The 19,739-nt window shown below is 47.0% G+C and overlaps 1 protein-coding gene across 1 annotated transcript in view; it reads left to right on the forward strand.

The window, feature by feature from the left end:
* ARMH4 (armadillo like helical domain containing 4) overlaps positions 1-19,739 on the forward strand; it is a gene marked incomplete at both ends in the record, with an annotated part of 65,553 nt that overhangs the window by 13,048 nt on the left and 32,766 nt on the right. Inside the window, one exon of the mRNA XM_082058084.1 lies at positions 7,685-7,936. Within this exon, the coding sequence (XP_081914210.1) occupies positions 7,685-7,936 (252 nt within the window). The remainder of the gene's footprint in view (positions 1-7,684; positions 7,937-19,739) is intronic.

Consider the following 19,739-nt stretch of genomic DNA (forward strand, 5'->3'; position numbering starts at 1 on the left):
GAAGTAAAGTCTGCCTTCATCACTCTTGTTCTGCTCTGTCTAATTACAGGTCGTAGTCATTAAATCTGGACTGATTTGAATGCCCTCACTTGAGAAATCACCTCTTCCTCATCTTGATTTTTATACTGGTTAGTTCAGCAACTGCATATTTCAGGTTGGAAGAGATGTCCTGCAGCCAACTAGGGAGCAAACTTGCTATAGGCCATACTGTGTATTTTACAGCGTTCTCCTTTTTTTCCTGTTTTAAAATAGCCTTGTGTTGCTGTAACTGACTCTCCAGCCTGGCTCAGTATGAAAGCGATTTTGTGGTGGATGCTGCTGGAAACGTGACTCTTAGGAATGATTGTTTCTGATCTTAATACAGAAGCAGACCCTGCTGGACTATCTTTTACCTTTCTGTTTTGTCTCCAAAAGCTTTTCAGTGCCTCACATCCCCTATGACAGGCAATGAGCCAGGACCGAAAAAGCAAGTGTGAATCCCCTCAGATTTTGGGGGGGAAGTAGGTGAAGAACAGAATCAGAATCTCTCCTTGTGCTGTCTTTGCAAGGTCAGCGAGCCCTGTGCAGGACTTGAGCTTTGGCAAGAAGAGTAAAGCGTTACAGGTCATGATAAACTGTATGGTGTTTAAATGCAATATTTAGCAACAGTGAAATTCTGCTGAAGTTAATTATATCTTCAGCAAGAAGGAACGGAGGTTGTGCTGTGACCTCCATAAACCCGCATTTCTTTACCAGATCATGTAGTGATAGCACAAGGGGTGATGGTTTTACACTAAAAGATGGTAGGTTTAGATTAGATACATGGAAGAAATTCTTCACTATGAGGGTAGTGAGACAGTGGAACAACTTTCCTGGAGAAGCTGTGGGTGCCCCATCCCTGAAGTGTTCAAGCCCAGGATGGATGGGGCTTTGAGCAACCTGGTCTAGTGGAAGGTGTTGGAACTAGGTGATCTTTAACCAAACCATTCTGTGATTCTATGTACTTTTTCTTCTCTTGAAACTTGATTTGTGTGGTAGGATTCCACCCAAGGGATGTGTTCTTCCCAATTGCCCCTTTCCTTGGCTCTGTGCAATCAGCCAGAGGCTGATAATTCCCATGACAGGCCATGCTTTGATTTGGCTTGCCTTCCCATAAAAAACATTTTAAGACTATGCTCATGCAGCACAAGCTGCAAATACCCTAGAGGGGTTCTCAGTGACCACAGCTGGGCTTAGCTGAACTCATCAGTTTGAAGGTTTTAGCCTGATGATCTTTTTAGAGCTTCTGCACCCACTACTTGCTTGGGTATCTTCACCCACCACAGTACACTGTGCCCAGAAAGCCGTCTGCATGATGAGAGCCTGTCTACGTTCCTAACAGCTGTCTCCTTCCAAGCTGTCACAAGCAATTGTTTTTGGCAGCATTTTGGAGACGTGGGACAGTGATGTTGTTACCGATCACGTGAAAGCAACAGATTAATAATAAAAGAGTTGTCCTAGGAAGGCCTTCCTGCCTTGGCAGTCGGCTGTGATTGTAAAAGCAATGCAGAAAATGAACCTCATTGGAAAAAACCATCTGGCAGAGACTTCTTAATGCCTCTTCCTCCTTTTCTGGCAGGAGAAGGTAGTCGTAGAGCTCTGGCCATAATCCTGTCATTATTTACACTCCTCTTCTTCCCATGCTCTATGAAAACATGGGTGACCAAGGCCCAGTGCTGCCATAGGGGTGTGAAGTAGAAGAAGATAAGCTATGGGGTGCACGGTGGACAAGACACTTCAGTCTATCCCTGCTCCCTCTTTCCCTGCAAGTGGCTCCAGGACACACAGGAGGAAAAGAAATCACCTCCTCAGGTGCATGGTCCATGTGTGAAATGGGTGTTATTTGTCTCACCCTGGTGCAGCATCCCTGCAGCATTCACATCATTCCTCATTTCATACCACAGAGTTATAACAGGGGCACAAATTAATACGACTGCTCCTGTAGCTTGCTCGCTCCAGCCTTTTGGAGTCTGTAATTTAACACTTAAAAATTCCATTGATCTGTTGCATAACAAGACCTGTAGATGGGAGAAAAGGGGTAGCTTTGACCAAAAATGTTGCCCCAAGAGACAGCATCATGGTGGCTCTTAGGTGCCTCGTTTGGTGTCTGTGGGGCTGTTGTAGAGATCAAAGCAGAACATGAGTCCTCTGCTGTGTTTTGGCCAGCCACAATTTCTTGAAAAGTAGAATTTTGCTGAATGGTGTGTGAGTCCAAGCTTTCCAAATCAGCATCATCATGCTCCATAGTGTTCTGCTTTGCTTCGTGGAGGTAAGTTCTAGATCTACACCACTCAGCTTGCAGGAGCTTTTGCTCAGTGCTTGTACAGGAGAGCTCTTGGCACCCTGTGTCTCCCTGAAGTCATGCAAAGAGTGGGCTCACCACTGCAAACCAATTAGTGCTGCCCGCTCGTTAATCACAATTTTCTTGACACCCATCAGATGCTGCTAGGCATTCAGACCCTGCACTGTTGAGTACCATATAAAATCAAAGCTTAGAGTATAATGAAGCACAACGATGCTCTGGGTTACTGTCCAGACACTGTTGTCCTCTGAGGTTGGTGTGAAGGAGGCTGGGAAGGGAAAAGACAGAGAAAATGACGACTCCAGGTTTTGTCCTGCAACCGCCTTTTTAGTTTTGGGTGGTTTGTGGGTTTTGTTTGTTTGGTTTTGGGGTGGTTTTTGTTTTTAATCCCCAGTTTGAGTTTATTTTGAAATTGAGTGATTCTGTCACCTTCTAATGAGACTCTCACAGCTCAGGGCACAGCAAGGCATTCCTCTTGTGTGCTAAACCCGACAAATGATGGTTTCTGGAATCACCTAAGGAGGAAAAAATGTTTGCAAGCATTAATAGGAAATATCTAAAGCTAGAAACATCCCTCTTCAGTGAAGGTTTCTGCAACCGAAAACAAAGGCTCCGATGTAACTCTGACTTTAGCAAGTTTATGACAACAGTGGCTTCAGCTCCAGCTTGTTACATGCCATTGTACCAAAAAGAAAACCCCTTTATTTATTGCCTTTTTAGTGGGTTCCTGACAGTTGTGCCTTGCTGGTGCTGCTCCCCATGGCCTGTACAAATAACAGCACTGCTGGTAATGTGGGGTTTGGATTTCCCCTCCCTGGGAGGGGGATGCGTTTGTGCAGCTGTGGGAGAAGCACGAGGGCTGACAGGAGCCATCTATGAAGAATGGGCTGTTGGCACTTTCATTGTCCTAAAAATAGGGTTCTTTACCCAGTGTGCATGCAAATGAGCCAAATTTAGCACACAGAGATGAGATATTGTTAATTACAGAGTTGCGCAAGGCTGGAAGCTGGAATAAAGCCAGCAGGCCAGAGAGAAAAGTGAAAGACATTATATACAAAATCTTAGCACTATTCAGGGCAGTCCTAAAGAGCCAATGGGTTACACATTTGCATATTGCACTACATAATCATTTTAGTGTATAACGAGCAATGTTCAGCTAAAGGACACTTTATCCAACAGTCTTGAGAGATCTGCTAAAGTAAGACTCAACTAATTGTGCTGCTTCAAAAGGTCTAAAGCCACAAGGTCGGAAGTGTCTGTAGTTCATGATTAGTTGTCTTACAAGTCACTCTTTGTTATATGAGCAGACTGACCTTAAACTGAAAGGATTTACGTATCTTTAGGTTAGCAGTTGTAGGCAGGATTCATTCTTTTAAGTGATGGCAACACTTGGAGGTGCCGTCCTGAAACAGCAAGTCCCATCCTATGGGTATCACCACTGTTGCTAGTGGATCAGTACGGACCCCCATGGTGAAGCCCAACCATGGCTGTTTCTTTGACTATTAAAGCTGTGAACCACCAAAAGCTCCACTAAAAATTTGTTATTTTGCCTCAGACTTGTTTTCTTGGTGCTCTCCTACAGCTTCTCACAACCTGAAAATGTGAACGCCTGTTACAAGGTTGTCAAGCCCTTCAAAACTAAAATCTTTGACATGTGAAGTGGGAATCTCATTTTCCTGGGATTCCTGCTGCGTGCATCTTTCCGAGGTTGTACTGTTGTCACAGCAGGGAGGTGTTAAGTTTCCTGTTTCTTTATTTTTCTATTTCAATGAAGGTGAAGCAGAGCCTGCTTTGCAGAATACAGGGTTTATTTAGTCTGTCAAAGAGCGACAGATTTTGGATTTCTTCACCCTTGGAGATGAGTCTTTAACTCTGCCCTGGAATACTCTCATATTACTGTAACCGCAGGAGACAACACAAACATCTACTTGGGCTGTAAGTGTTTCAGTGTCCTGGTGTCACCAGGAGAGGACACAGGATCCCATCCCTCATGGGTAGGTCTGTGTGCACATCGCAAGCAAGACCTGGGATTTGGTGCATGCAAATGGAGTAACAAAATCAGCTTATATGTAATATGAAGATCTATAGAGCAAGGGTGGCTGCCAGCAGAAACTGCGATATCACAGAATCACAGAATCGACTGGGTTGGAAAAGACCTCAGGGATCATCGAGTCCAACTCTAGTCCATTTATTAGATCATGGCACTAAGTGCCATGTCCAATCTGAGTTTAAAAACCTCCAGGGACGGCAGTGTCGGATGTTCAGAAGCATTCCTGCAGCTGGGCTCCAGATATCAAATGCCTGACTTTGTAACATGGACCTTTGCCATGTTACTGAGAAGCGTACACAAGCATGGTACGCAACACAGTTCACAACGGGCTACAAATGCTCATGAAAATCCAAATGCCTTGTGAACCTGTTGGCCTTTGCACCTTCACTCCTTGCTACTTTCAGTCTCTTCTACTTATTTTCTTTCAAAGCTGCTGCTGAGGCCTCTGAAAGGCCCCAAAGTGCCAAGTTAGGCAGGAAAACATGAGTTTTGTAAAGGCTCTGTTGTGGAGCACACGCCTCCAGCTTGAGGTCCAGCTGTGTGATGCTCTCTTCCGTTTTCCATCTTCAGAGACTACCAAGTGCTATGTGCCCCCTGCCCACAGCTGCCCCTGCAATCCAATGTTTGTGGAGTCTGTGGATTTTTGTTTTAAAGTGTAGCTTCCTCCTTGTGGCCACCAAGTGGTGCTCTGCGCTGCACCTTGTGGCGAGGCAAGCTGTTGGCATTTTGGGATGGGGGTTTAAAAAGCTGTTTGCAGAAGTGGGAATGAGCTAGAGAGGAGGAGGAAAGAAGTGAAGAACCCTTTCCCTTCCCCTTGCAGCCATTGTGCTGCAAGGGCTACGTTATTAATGTCTTTACACTGTGGCTGTGTGATGATAGATGTAGCTTGATGATGATCAGATGTGATAAGTAGTCTTGGCACTTTCAATTTGGGTGTTCAGCTTGGCTGCCCGCAAGGCTTTGGAGGTACAGCGATGGTTATCTGCTGCTTCAACACGAGATCCAGGCAGGTGGCTCTGATTTGGCTCACGAAAATCACAAGACTCTTCTAAAAGCCTTGTCCCAAACTAGTTTTTCAGAGATAAATATCTGATCCCTGTTTTTTCTTGGCTGCTTTACCTGGTTTATCCAGGGAAAAGCTCTGTTCGTGTTGCTTCTCTCCGGTGTGGTAGCTGTTTTGTGTCTTTGCTATTAAAGTTTGGGAATGTTTATAGCTCTCAGCAGAGGCAAAAGACCTACATTAGTTTGTCTGTGCAGGTTTCCTGCAAGTGCTCTCCAGGTGCCATTCTCAGGTTTACAGAAGCCGCGTCTTTTGTATGGAAACACGCGGTTTGATAGAGAAAATTCTTATGTTGATTTGAAACGATGGGCACATTATAAGACAGAAACTGCCTATAAAATGTAATGGGAATTTAAAAGGCTAACTGCATCCCTGTAAGCTCCATTAGATGCTCTGTGTGGTATAATTGTTTGTAGGAGTGATCATTCCTTTCCAGGTACTGAAAGCCGTGCTATGGCAGGATGATGCAGCTAAAATCAAACAGCAGCTCATTCGTATGGACTGCAGGGCTGGATTGAAAGGTGGCAATTGGGATTGTCTTGTTTGGTGAGCTGGAAAACATGCAGTGTTTTAAAGTGAATCCTTGAAATAAAGGAAAGGAGATGCCATGTAACAGCACAGCGAACACTGTGTTTTTATAACGTGCACTGATTTCTCTAGGTGTTCCAATCTGTGAAGCAGAGGCCAAAGAAAGGAGGCCAGCTCCCCCTGGTTAATTAAAAGCCACCAACTAAATAGCTTTCCCAAAGTTCTCTGGTTTGTTTCTTGGGTGTTTTGCGGAACAGCTGTGCTGGAATGACATTGCATCCCACTGCAGAAAGGAGAAGGGTGAAGCATCACCTGCTTTACCTCCAGCAGGTGCGATACGTGCACCCCCTTCAGGTGTCCCACCTCAGCTGCCCCATCTTATTGCTGTATGAGGTACAACTCTAAGAGATATAAAATGATATCTAGATAACAAACGTCAATTGTGCTGGATCGTTATTTTTTTAGCATGGTCTTAGACCCCTGGCTAAAGCCGCTGCTGAGATGCAGAGGGATGAGGTCTCATAGGCTGAGTACATCGGGAAGGAGTTTTTCCACAGGGCTGAGCAGAGCTTCGTGTAAATTAGATAAAGCTCAAAAATATTGTGTTTTAATTTTCAGCTTTGAAAAACTTAACTATTGGAAGTTCAAGCATGTCATTATTCCAGATACTATCTTTTCATGCTGGATAGCTTCATTAGTAGCTATTAAATAGCTCAGATGCAAATTGTGGCTCGGAGAGGCCTTGAGTCTTTGATAGCTATTAATAAGAGCTGGGAAGAGACACTGGGAAGCCTGGCTTCATGTGTGCCCTTCTCCGGACTTTCTTCAGCATTTGGGGCTGGTTGTGGTCAGAAATGGGATGCGGGCAGAAAAGGGCCTTTGGTTTCATCCATTATGGTTGTTCTTGTGTTGCCATTTTAGATTCTAGCAAAGAAACATACCTTAAATATTTATCTCTCCATATGCTAACGGCGCGGTCAGCTTTGGAATAAGACAGGTATCTGCTCTTGTGGAGAATCCGCAGGGATTTCCTCGCCGTCACATTGATCTGCTCTCATGTGGAGTATTGGCGGTGCCGCCTTCTTTCCAATGCTGAGCTAAGTGTTCCTTGCTCATACCTGTGTCTGGTGTAAATCTGTTGTGACGGGAATGCTGGTACGAACCTGCCAAGGATCATGGCCATCACCGCCGTTCTCCTGTGTGATTTGCCAGCGCACATCAAAGCGAGATGCTGTTTAGGGAGGAGGACCCATATGACCCTAGTTGGGCTGGAAAGCAGCGTCCTTCTCAGAGCTGTGAAAGGCCTAATAAAAGTTAAAAATAGAACCAACTTATTGCTGCCTCCAAGCTTGGAAATCAGGGAGCTGAAACTAGTTGAGCAGGGACCACTGTAGTTACATCTGTATGTATAGTTATATATACTTGGGTATTTGTACACACGCTTGTTTGTACTCCGCTATTAGGAAGCAAAATAACAGTATTTCCCACTAATGTATTTGGCAGTCAACATCTCGTTGTTACTTAGCAACTTCAGACAGTGGGGAGCTCTTTCAAATTAACCCCTTTGGGTGTCTTTCCTGTTAGAAAACAGGCACGAGTTCATTCCACTGCTCTGCCTTTGGAGAAGTGGTATCAGCTGGTTGGCTTGGTGCTCACCTATAGAGATGTATGAACCTTCTGCCTTGTGGGATCTTTCCTCATGTTGCTTTTGTGTCTCCTTGGCCAGAGGCTGAGGAAGAGGAAGAGGATGAAGAAGAGGAAGAAGAGGAGGAGGAGGAAGAGGAAGATGAGGAGGAGAAAGACATGGATTCGTTGGATGAAAGCATGGAGGGCGACACGGAGCTGCCAGGTTTCACACTTCCAGGCGAGACCTCCCAGGAGCCCATAGCCGGCCTGGAAAACCCGGTGGCCCAGCTGGCCGGGGTGTCCTACCAGGTTCCTGACACCATCGAGTGGGAGCAGCAGAACCAGGGTCTGGGTAAGAGAAAAAGCCCCTTGTTCCTTTACCCTTACAGAGAACATGCCTCTCAAGCTAAAGACAGAGCAGGTTCATCTCTGAGGAAGCCTCATCCACCAGTGACAACTGGTTGAACTGGGATGGGTCCTGGGCAGCGTGGCCTGAGTTTTTATAATGAGGAGAGCTGCTCTGAATACTCCAGACCTGCGCCTTCATTCCCAGAGCTTGGTGTCATCTTGCTCTAAGAGTGGGCAAATAAATAACTTATTGGGTGAGATTCTTGGGGAAATTTCAGTTCCCTTTGCATGAGATGGTGCAGGGATATACATCCTGTGAGGACAAAGCAAGTAGGGTCATTGGGTAGTTGCTCACCAGCCGATTTACTATTTCAGCAGCATTTTTATAAGTGCCACTTTTTTGGCATTTTTAAAGGGTATATGGTCCAGCCACAGGACCCTATGATGGCAGCGTTAAGCAAGACAAGCCTGCAAAGCCTCTATGAAACTTTATACAGTTTATTCCCACTGTACATATAGGTCCTGTGTTTAAAGGCTGAACAAATTTATTCCATGTACAGCTTATCAGTGTTTATATGTGTCATATCCGTCTGACGCAAGTCAAAGCTGGTGTGGGACAAGGTAAAGGTTGGAAGGGAACTTGCCCAGCTTGGCTAAGGGCACTGGGATCATTTTCCAGCATACTCAATTTCCAAGCCAAACCCCATCAAAAGCAGTGGGAATTGGTGCAAGCCAAACCACATCTACACAGACGGTCTCTGTATCTGGCTACTGGAGAACCAGCTGTTTTGAGAAGCTCATCCAATAAGGAAACCCCAAAACTCTTTCATATGCTGTATTATAAGAACTATTACTTCCCCTGGATGTTTAATTCTGATTTAACCCGGTGGTTCTCCCCCTGTAGTGCTGTTTCTAGCCAGCTTTAGCATTGTTAGCTGCCTGTGAATTGAATCAAAGAGCTTATTTCAAGAACTCTGTGGGAGGGCAGATTGTGTTTGCATCAGGGCTGATATCTCCCTGTCCCACTAACTCTTGCTTTAAAAACATTGTATTGGGTGGGTGCTGTGTCAGATCTGTTTCATGTGTCCTGTTAGCCCATCAGGCTGGACAGGAGCTGTGGGGTGGGAATAATTATAAGTGTTTAAGGCTCTCTGTTTGACTTTTGTAAGGTGGATTAATGAGGTACATGACAGTGCTCAGAGGAGAAGTGTGTAAGAAACAGGGTTATGATGGGAGTCACATCAGTAGCTTTGTGTTCACATTTTACTCGTTTCCTCGGTGCAGGATCTTTGTGGCGTCTTGAAAGAAAACGTGAGAGCAGCAGCATATTTTCTGCAATGGGGGGTGCAATGGGCTGGCTTGGTGAGCTCCGTATTGCTAGCAATAGCATGAAGGTAGCATTAAGCTGTTGAGCATCTTAAACTATTTGCCTCGTTCAGGATTGTTAGCACGAGGATAGATGGCTTGGCAGAGATTTGCCTCTGAATCAGTCAGTCCTGGCCGAGGGTGCCAGTGTTTTGTAATGTGCTCAAGAGATGCAGCGTTTTGCAAACTCCAAAGTGTGTCCCCACACACCAGACATCCTGTTATGCAGCACTGGAGGAAGATGGTTCTGATATCTCCCCAGGGATCCGGGTACATTTATCCATCCCAGCCAGGGGGGCTGATGCAGTGTCTCCTGGCTTGGGTCCCTGGAGGGCTCATGTTGTCATTGCCACTTAAAAGAATGAATCCTGTCTGCAATTGCTAACCTAAAGATATGTAAAAAATCCTTTCAGTTTAAGGTCAGTCTGACCAAGGTAAGAGTGACTGGCAAAGCACCTAATCAGAGAGACTGACCTTGCAGCTTTAGACATTTTGAAGCCTGCACAATCAGTTGAATCGTGCTTTAACACATCTCAAGAGTGTTGGATAAAGTGTCCTTTAGCTGAACATCGCTCGTTATACACTAAAATGATTATGTAACCAGTATACGAATATGTAACCGATTGGCTCTTTAGGACTGCCCTGAGTCGTGATAAGATCTTGTGTATAATGGCTGTTACTTTTCTTTCTGGCATGCTGGCTTTATTCCAGCATCCAGACTTGCACAACTCCGTGATAAACAATACCTCATCTCTGCGTGCTAAATTTGGCTCGTTTGTGTATATACTGGGTAAAGAACCCTGTTTTGGGGACAACACACTGGTGGGGAGCCCTGTTCCCAGAACAGCATGCAGGACAATGGTTAATTAAGGGTGTCTAGAGACTGCTGAAGATGCTGTTGTCTATGCCATGGGCTCTTCCATGATCTTTGGGGCTACAGAGGAGGTTGTTCTGCAGGAGCCATCAGGCATAGCTGGTGCAGGTCTGAACTGGGGTCACGGCTGCGTGTCCAGCCCGAGCACCTTCGCTGCTGGAGGAGGAGGCTTGGGGTAGGAGATGTCTATCCGACGCACTGGTAAATGAAGGGAGAAGGCAGTGACCAGCGGCTGAAGCTGTCCCCAGTGTGCAGCGAGCCTCTCTGGTTGGATAGGCTGGAATAATCATGTACGAGAAATAAGCAGACCTAGTCTTTGAAACAATATGTAGCTTTAACAGTGCTTGTGTAATAGCATCTATTATGGGGTGTCCTTTCCCCACGGCAGAGGATGCGCTTTGCAGTGTCTCTTCTGGAGACCTGCTTCTGAACTTACGGGTTCAGTTCCATTCCTGGTGTTTAATATTACATCATCTTGCAGCCTTTGTCCTGCACCACCTTCTCTCTTTTTCTCAGACCTTGAAAGGCTGTCTTTCTAAAAATTTCAGACGTGGAATAAGTTGGGTGGCAAAAGGTAGGATTTTTCTCCCGAACTTATGTTTTATTGATCCTCATGCAAATCGGAGGAGCCCCCTGTGCAGTCTGTTGAGTCTGCTGCAGGGTGCCAAGTCTGGGCACCTGAAGAACCGAACAAATGTGAATTTCTGCATTCTCTGGCAGTGCCTGGCTGGGTTGGGTGTCACCGGATCCAGATGCTTTGGATTGCCTTTTGTTTTGAAGCTGTTGCAGTCTGCGCAAGCAGCCGTGAGGGGAGGATGATGCTGTGGCCGAGCTGAGTTCCTCTGTAGGAGTTAGATGGGACTTCTATGCAGGTGAGAAAAGAGGGGATGTGGTGGGATCCATCTCTCTGCTTGCGACTCACCCATCTTATTCCATCAGGTAAATATTTGTGTGAAGACCCATTTATTTTGCTGTCTAGACGACCTTAATGGCTTTTTGATATTGCTTCCTTCCCCATCTACAATGTGCTGATGCCCACAGTGCTCTTAAGAGGGAGGGAAATTATTTATGTTTTAGAGGCAGAAAAGAACCCAAGGATGTGTACGAGCCCACATCGAAAATCTGAGGCCAAAGGAGCTGAACCTGGATCTTTGAAGGGCTCATTTGCTGGGTGTGCTTGGGGAATGGGAGATGCTGCTGCATCTCTGTGGTAGTGCTGAGCTCCTCTTCCCTGAGGTGCTGCTGCAGTGGTGCAACCCTTCTCTTCTTCCCAGTTTGTGCCTGGTGGGAGTTTCTGCCATGGTTCTCCAGCCCTGGGTCCATGGGTATACGCTGAGCTGCTCTTGTGTCTGTATCTGTGTTTGTACCTGGTCCTAGTTATGTGTTTCTTTGTGGGATTTATCAGGGGGAACAGAAAGGGTGGAAAAAGATGTGTAACTCATGTCAGCAGGAGGAGGATTGTTAAGAACAGAAGAAATCCTCCAAAGCTGCCAGGAGGCCAGAAGAGCTGCCCACGTTGTTCTGCTGGGGCAGCTGGAGACACCAGACTCACCATGAAGGGCTCCTAGAGCTTCAGATCTAGTGGACACGGGCATGGACTATTTCTCTTTGAAACCCTTTTTGTGCTTTTCGCCTAAAGCTACCGCTTTGAAATCTATCTCCTTTAAGTGCTTTTCTTCTAAAGTTAAAATTGACTTTAAATTAAAGATGGCTTTGTAACCGCTGGATGTCCCCAGATGGAGCCCATGGAGGAGGGAGCTCCAGTTGTTCTGGATGCAGCTGGGTCAGGGCAGGTGCTCCCGCCTGCCTCGACCCACGGCGTGTGGCTTTGTGGATCCCATGTAGAGCTCTGCACTTCTCTTCCTTCCCCAAATAGTGCTGAGGTGTGAAGAGTTTCCCATCTTGTGCAAGTGAATTATGGCTTAGAAGGGAAAGTTGTTCTGCTTGTCCTGGGGTACAGCACAGGAAAGCAAGACCTGAAGAAAGGTGATGGTACCTCACACAGTACAAGATGAGGGAGTATTTTACACATTGATGGTGTTAAAAACCTGGCCCGGGTTGGCCAGAGAGGTGGTGGCTGAACCATCCCTGGAGACATCCCAGGCCAGGCTGGACGGGGCTCTGAGCAACCTGAGCTGGTGAAGATGTCCCTGCTCATGGCAGGGGGGGCACTGGGGGAGCTGGGAAGGTCCCTTCAACCCAAACCATTCTATGATTTGATGAGGGTACACCAACTAAGCGCCAAATTTTACAGTTGGTACTTTCCTTTTTAAAAATACTTTGTACATAGGACCTTCTCCTGGGGATGCATCTATCTTCTGGCCTTCAGAATTTTGATACTGTTCTGAGGTCAGTTATTATTGAGTTTGCTCGGTCTGATGGCTGACACACTGCAAATCCCTCGAGAACACGTAACTTGATCCACGAACAGCTCGGCAGAGCAAGAGACAGTTTGGAGTTTTGTAGTGATCAGTCAGAAAGTGCTGGAGAAACAGAATCATTTAAAATGTCAATTCTGGGGAGTCAGATGGTCCTACATGAACTCCAGCTGAGCAAAAGCAATTGATAAGCAGCAGTAAGGAGGCTGTCAGTTTTACAGCCCATCAGCTGATTCTCTAACCAGCAATAATTAGACAAAAAGTAAAGCAGAGAATGATGTCATCTCTGCCTTTATAAAATAGAAATTGATCCTCCAAAGACTGTTCTGGTGGCCTGCAGCTCTGGAGAAGGATGGTCTGAATATACTCTGGGATCTCTTTTGCTGTCCCATTCAAATGCTTTGTCTCCAGACGTTGTCGGCAAAGGACATCGCGGTACTTTGGGACCTCTCTGTGCTGTGTGCAAGGTGCCTTTGACCTTTCTCTGCTCGTTCCTTGATTTGTACATGTATGTGGCAGGTGAACACTGTTCAGAGAGCACGAGTGGGGCAGGAAACTTGGGCTTTCTGGAAATGAATGGCAATATATCATTTTCTCTGCTACCTCTTTTGTGATTGTTCATGTGTGACAAGAACTGCAGTTGGTTCAGATGGGTTCAAACCTAGTGAAGGGTTTCTGGGTCCTCCTTTAGCTGTTCCTTATGATGGTTTTTGTTGTACACCTCTACTCCTGTGTTGGTGGTGGCTCCTCTGACTGCGTTCTTCTTCCACTTAGTATTTTTTGCCATAGTTCTTGTCCATCATCCACGTTCCAAGATGAAGTCCATAACTTGGATGTCCTGCTATCCATGGTAAGGTGGCAGCTGGAGGTCCAGGGCAATTTACTAAGCCTTTAATTTTGCTGCTTTGGGTCATGCAGTGGTTCACTTCATGCCTTCAAAATGTACAGAGTTGTTTGGAGTGACAATGGCACTGGCTTCTTGAGGCATATGAGGTTGTGGCATTTTGAATGTGTTGCTCAAATCATCTAAGCAGAGGTTGTTACGGTGGATTTTGGTTGTTTAAGATGTTAGCTGAAACCAGTTGCTCACCCTGGGCTACCACGAATCTCAAATAACAGCTGTAAACAAGAGAGTACTGATTTGAACCAGAAGCCTTAGCAGAGGAAACTCTATTGTTATGCTCAAAATCTTATTTTATGGTCACAAAATCACACAGAATCCCAGAATGTCAGGGGCTGGAAGGGACCTGGAAAGCTCATCCAGTGCAATCCCCCCATGGAGCAGGAACACCCAGATGAGGTTACACAGGAAGGTGTCCAGGCGGGTTGGAATGTCTGCACAGAAGGAGACTCCACAACCCCCCTGGGCAGCCTGGGCCAGGCTCTGCCACCCTCACCCTGAACAAGTTACTTCTCACATTTAAGTGGAACCTCTTGTGTTCCAGTTTGAACCCATTACCCCTTGTCCTACCATTGGTTGTCACCCAGAAGAGCCTGGCTCCATCCTCCTGAGACTCCCCCTTTCCATACTGATCCCCATGGATGAGTCCCCCCTCAGTGTCCTCTTGTCCAGCTCCAGAGCCCCAGCTCCCTCAGCCTTTCCTCACACGGGAGATGCTCCACTCCCTCCAGCATCTTGGTGGCTGCGCTGGACTCTCTCCAGCAGTTCCCTGTCCTGCTGGAACTGAGGGGCCACAACTGGACACAAGATTCCAGGTGTGGTCTCCCCAGGGCAGAGCAGAGGGGCAGGAGAACCTCTCTGACCTACTGACCACCCCCTTCTAACCCACCCCAGGTCCCATTGGCTTCCTAGCCACAAGGGCCCAGTGCTGGCTCATGGTCACCCTGCTGTCCCCAGGACCCCCAGGTTCCTTTCCCCTGTGCTGCTCTCTAATAGGTCATTCCCCAACTTACACTGGGCAAGAGAAGACATCTCTCATATATATACACACATATATAAAGCCAATAATTTATTGCTAATATAATTGAAATCTTAAGAGTCTAAACATTATAAGTCCGGGTCTAATTATTACAGAAAAAGAAATAATAATGCAGTTAGGATAGTTAAACACACACTTCTTAGCTTCTGTGCTTTATTGTGGTGTTATGCTGGTCCTTCCCTTGCTTTTGTGGATCCCAAGGTTGGTGTTTTCATTCAGTGGGTTGTGGTGAATTCCAACCCCTGGAGTCCTTTTCCAGGATGATGGGAATTAAAGATTCAAATGAAAATGAAGAACGCCAGCTTAGAAAGAAGTTATGGAGTATGACAATGTAATTCTCAACATGGAGTTTCCAAGACGTATATACCATGTCTGCATTTCATGTATTTTTTGTGTGCAGGATCATAGTTCTTACAATAATGGAAGGCTGTATAACACTTAGGTAGTGACAAGGCACTTGCATGATAAACACACTTTTGGAATGCAATTTTATTTTAAGGGATAAAAATACTTGCAACTCTGCATAGTTACTTACAGAGAAAATAGCCGTAGCTGTATTACAGATCTGTGGTCACAAATTATACTGCATAAACCATATGACAGATGCCACTTGTTAATGATGGTAAGACAGAGTAGCAGAGTAGTGGAAGATGATGAATATTTGAAATGCCAGTTTTACAGGAAACTGGGATTAATGCTTTTATGGGCAAAAATAACCAGCATTAGGAAGACAGAAGCTGAGATTCAGAAGTTAGTAGCACATTCTTTAATTGCTGCCCCAAATGGATCTATTTTAAGTACTCTTACAGCTTGTGTTATTGGAACATCAGAGTGCCTTTTAATCTTTAATGCATTTATGTTCTTAATTACCCTGGGAAGGCTATCCACGTTTTACAAGTGGCAAACAAAACCACGCAGAGGCCAAGTGACCCCACTGGTTTCATGAGGGAGCCTTCAGCAAAGTCGAGATTTGAACGAGGGGAATTAAATTAGTGCCTGGGCATTCCACTTCTGTCCTGTCCTCTCTGTCTAGTCTGTCTGTCCTCTCTTTCCTTCTCCCTTTGCCTTCCTTCTCCCTTTGCCTTCCTTCTCCCTTTGCCTTCCTTCTCCCTTTGCCTTCCTTCTCCCTTTGCCTTCCTTCTCCCTTTGCCTTCCTTCTCCCTTGCTGGAGGAAGGATGCACACCTGTGTTTCTCCCTGCACAGGGAGCAAAGGATAACACAAGCAGCACTCATGAGATGGAGTCACCATCCCAACAGAAGGGACGGAGTCCATAGAATCCGCAGGTGAGAGAGGCTGGCGGGAGCCAGGAGGTTCTTATTCCCGACGTGTTGAAAGTGCAGCTGCCCTCAGCCGTCGTGCCCTCTGTAGCTTTGCCCTGTACGTGTCTACGGGAGTTTTGTTGCGCAAAGCGTTGGCCGCGCCAGGTCTGTGTTCCAGATGGCTGCAGACTGAAGTGAGCAGTCAGAGAAATAGAAATGATGGGTTTTTCCTGTCTTTCTGGGTGCTCCAAATAATTTATACTGCTCCATATGTTCTTGGCTGGCTCCTCCTCCCTCTCCCAAGCAGTAATAAAGCTCCCATCATCAATCTGTGCCTAAATCAAGTTTCTCTTCCTCATAAAGTGTGGGTAGTTAGTTTGGAAATGACTTTTTAAACTGTTTTAAGAGATTATTCATGGCTGCATCTTATTCCTGGAGCAGACTCATATTTAAACAGGTTTTCCTTATTAAAGGAGATTTTGTATCCAAACACCTCTAAACAATAAGGATCCTCTGTGCCAGCTCCGTGTGACATACGCTGTTGTAACGACAGAGCAGCTCCCAGGAGAGAACAACTGACATCAGAAATGGCTTTTTCTTTCTGATGGGACCTTCCAGGAGATCGTAGAATCATTGAATAGTTGGGGTTGGAAGGGAAATAGAGGGAAAAATAATTAAAAAAAAATATATATATATATATATATATATATATTTCAGTGAATTAACAAACACGGGAGAATTCACAAAGCCCAGTGGCAGGTATATGGCTGTTGGGCTTAAATAAGGACATGATTTCACTAAGCTTCCTAGATAGTCGCTACAGTTAACTGAAGTGGTCTGCAACACCTATGAAGTAAATAGTTTCTCTGTTGGCTACAGAACGAGTGGAGAAATGAGAGTTCTAAGCTGGATACAAATATTTGACAGGCTGAGAGATTTGGGTTTCTTCAGCCTGGAGAAGAGGAGGCTCTGGGGAGACCTTATTACGGCCTTTGAGTACTTGAAAGGAGCCCATGAGAAAGATGGGGACAGACTATTTAGAAGAGCATGTTAGGACAAGACAGGCAGTAACAGTTTTGACTAGAAGAGGGGAGATTTATTTAAGATATGAGGAAGAATTTTTTGCAATAATGGTGATGAAACACTGGAACGAGTTACCCAGAGCGGTGGTAGATGCCCCATCCCTGGAGATACGCAAGGCCAGGATGGATGGAGCTCTGAGCAACCTGATCTAGTTGAAGATGTCCCTGCTCATGGCAGGGGCGTTGGACTAGATGACCTTTGATTGTCCCTTCCAACCCAAACTATTCTATGATTCTAACCTTCAAAGCTCATCTAGTTCAACCTCCCTGCCACGAGCAGGGACATCTTCACCCAGATCAAGTTGCTCAGAGCCCCATCCTGAAGGGAACTGAAGTCTGGGCCACCAGTTGCCTACAATTTGCCTGGCAGACCACAGCAGAGCAAATTCCACCTTTTTGGCATGCTCAGGAGCACGGCAAGGCAGCCTGCAGCAGCACCGAGCTCCTGGGCTTTCCCGCTATAGGAAAGACTTGGTTTTTCTTGTTCAAAGGCAGACAAGAGTTTTTCAGTCTTGAGAGAGACTAGTAGCCAATTCAGTGGGGCCTTGAATTGAGCATTTTCACCAGCGGGGGGTCTGTCTTCCCCCATCCTTGTTCAGCACGGGTTGAAGATGCTCTGCAATGCACATGCCTGCTGTTCCTGAGGGCAGCTGGGCTGGTTTTGCTTTGATCGCACACTGCAGCCTTAAAATCAGGCTTAGCAAGAGCTGAATCCAGCTCAGGAAAACATCGGAGCTCTAGATGTGTTTCTCTCAGAAAGTCATTTTTGCAGCTGTGGCGTCAGCACACCAGAAGGTCCACATCTCCACATCTAGTGCTCAACTCTTAGGCTGAGTTTTATGTTTGCTTGAATAACCACCTGTAAAGTCAATGACATGATATTTCATGCCAACATCAACTAAGACTGCATGAGAAGGAAAAAAAGCTCTTCCCACCAGCACCCACTCTTCATCCCCTCCCAAAAAACGACTCATTTGCTGTTCACTCTTAATCCTTCGTTCTTCAAAGCTGGATGGCAGCAATATGATGACAAAGTGATAAACAGTTTACTTTGGAGCTAGAGGGGGGAAAATACATGGAGCACTCTTAGGTCTCATTTCAAAGACTGAGAACCCTTAAAACACGGAGAGGGAATAGATTTGGTGCCCCCTGAATTTCTGCCAGGCTTTGTTCCTGCACCTCCAGCCGCTCTTGCTGGCCAAGGAAGCAAAGCTGGAAAACTCAAGCGCATGGTTGAGTGTTTTTGACCTTGTCCAGCTGTCGGGCTCTGTCTGTCTGTTTGGAAGTGTCTTCCTCAGAGCACAGCTTGGCATTTGCTGCTCTAAGTCATTTATCTTATTTATTTTTCGCCTGGGTTACAGGATAGGGCCCATTAGCCTGTGCAGAGCTCTGTGCTGCGAGGGCTGAGCTGCATCTGCTCACCAAGCACCATCTGGGCTTCTGCACAGTGCGGTGAGGAGGTATCCTTCCTCCCTCCTTCCCCCTTCCTTCCTTCCTCCCTCCTTCCCCCTTCCTTCCTTCCTCCTCCCTTCCTTCCTTCCTTCCTCCCTCCTTCCCCCTTCCTTCCTTCCTCCTCCCTTCCTTCCTTCCTCCCTCCTTCCCCCTTCCTTCCTTCCTCCCTCCTTCCCCCTTCCTTCCTTCCTCCCTCCTTCCCCCTTCCTTCCTTCCTCCCTCCTTCCCCCTTCCTTCCTTCCTCCTCCCTTCCTTCCTCCCTCCCTCCTTCCTCCTTCCTTCCTTCCTTCCTTCCTTCCTTCCTTCCTTCCTTCCTTCCTTCCTTCCTTCCTTCCTTCCTTCCTTCCTTCCTTCCTTCCTTCCTTCCTTCCTCCCTCCCTCCCTCCCTCCCTCCCTCCCTCCCTCCCTCCCTCCCTCCCTCCCTCCTTCCCCCTTCCTTCCTCCCTCCCTCCCTCCCTCCCTCCCTCCCTTCCTCTTTCCCCCTTCCTTCCTTCCTTCCTCCCTCCCTCCCTCCCTCCCTCCCTCCCTCCCTCCCTCCCTCCCTCCCTCCCTCCCTCCCTCCCTCCCTCCCTCCCTCCTTCCCCCTTCCTTCCTTCCTCCCTCCCTCCCTCCCTCCCTCCCTCCCTCCCTTCCTCTTTCCCCCTTCCTTCCTTCCTCCCTCCTTCCCCCTTCCTCCCTCCCTCCCTTCCTTCCTCTTTCCCCCTTCCTTCCTTCCTTCCTTCCTTCCTCCCTCCTTCCCCCTTCCTTCCCCCTTCCTTCCCCCTTCCTTCCCCCTTCCTTCCCCCTTCCTTCCCCCTTCCTTCCCCCTTCCTTCCCCCTTCCTTCCCCCTTCCTTCCCCCTTCCTTCCCCCTTCCTTCCCCCTTCCTTCCCCCTTCCTTCCCCCTTCCTTCCCCCTTCCTTCCCCCTTCCTTCCCCCTTCCTTCCCCCTTCCTTCCCCCTTCCTTCCCCCTTCCTTCCCCCTTCCTTCCCCCTTCCTTCCCCCTTCCTTCCCCCTTCCTTCCCCCTTCCTTCCCCCTTCCTTCCTCCCTCCTTCCCCCTTCCTTCCTCCCTCCTTCCCCCTTCCTTCCTCCTTCCTTCCTTCCTTCCTTCCTCCCTCCATCCTTCCCCCTTCCTTCCTCCTTCCTCCCTCCCTCCTTCCTCCCTTCCCCCTTCCTTCCCCCTTCCTCCCTTCCTCCTTCCCGACTGTCAGCCTCCTTGGTTCTGTCTGTGTGTCCCCTTGGCTGCCAGCCCTACTGTGGTATAAACCATAGTGTCTTCGCTCTCTTTTTAATCCGCAGCAATCCTTTCTTCTCCTGGTGTCTGCAGTTTCGGTGTGCACACGGATCACATTTCAGTCTGCTTTGCCTCTTCTATCCTTCAGTCTATACGCGTCAGAAAACTTGGCTCCATTTAGACAGAGGAGATGGTTTGGAGCCCTGTCTCCCTTTGGATTTCAGTAATCACTTAGCTTGATT

The sequence above is a fragment of the Streptopelia decaocto genome, assembly GCF_964273445.1.
Source record: "Streptopelia decaocto genome assembly, chromosome: 7".
Lineage (NCBI taxonomy): Eukaryota > Metazoa > Chordata > Aves > Columbiformes > Columbidae > Streptopelia > Streptopelia decaocto.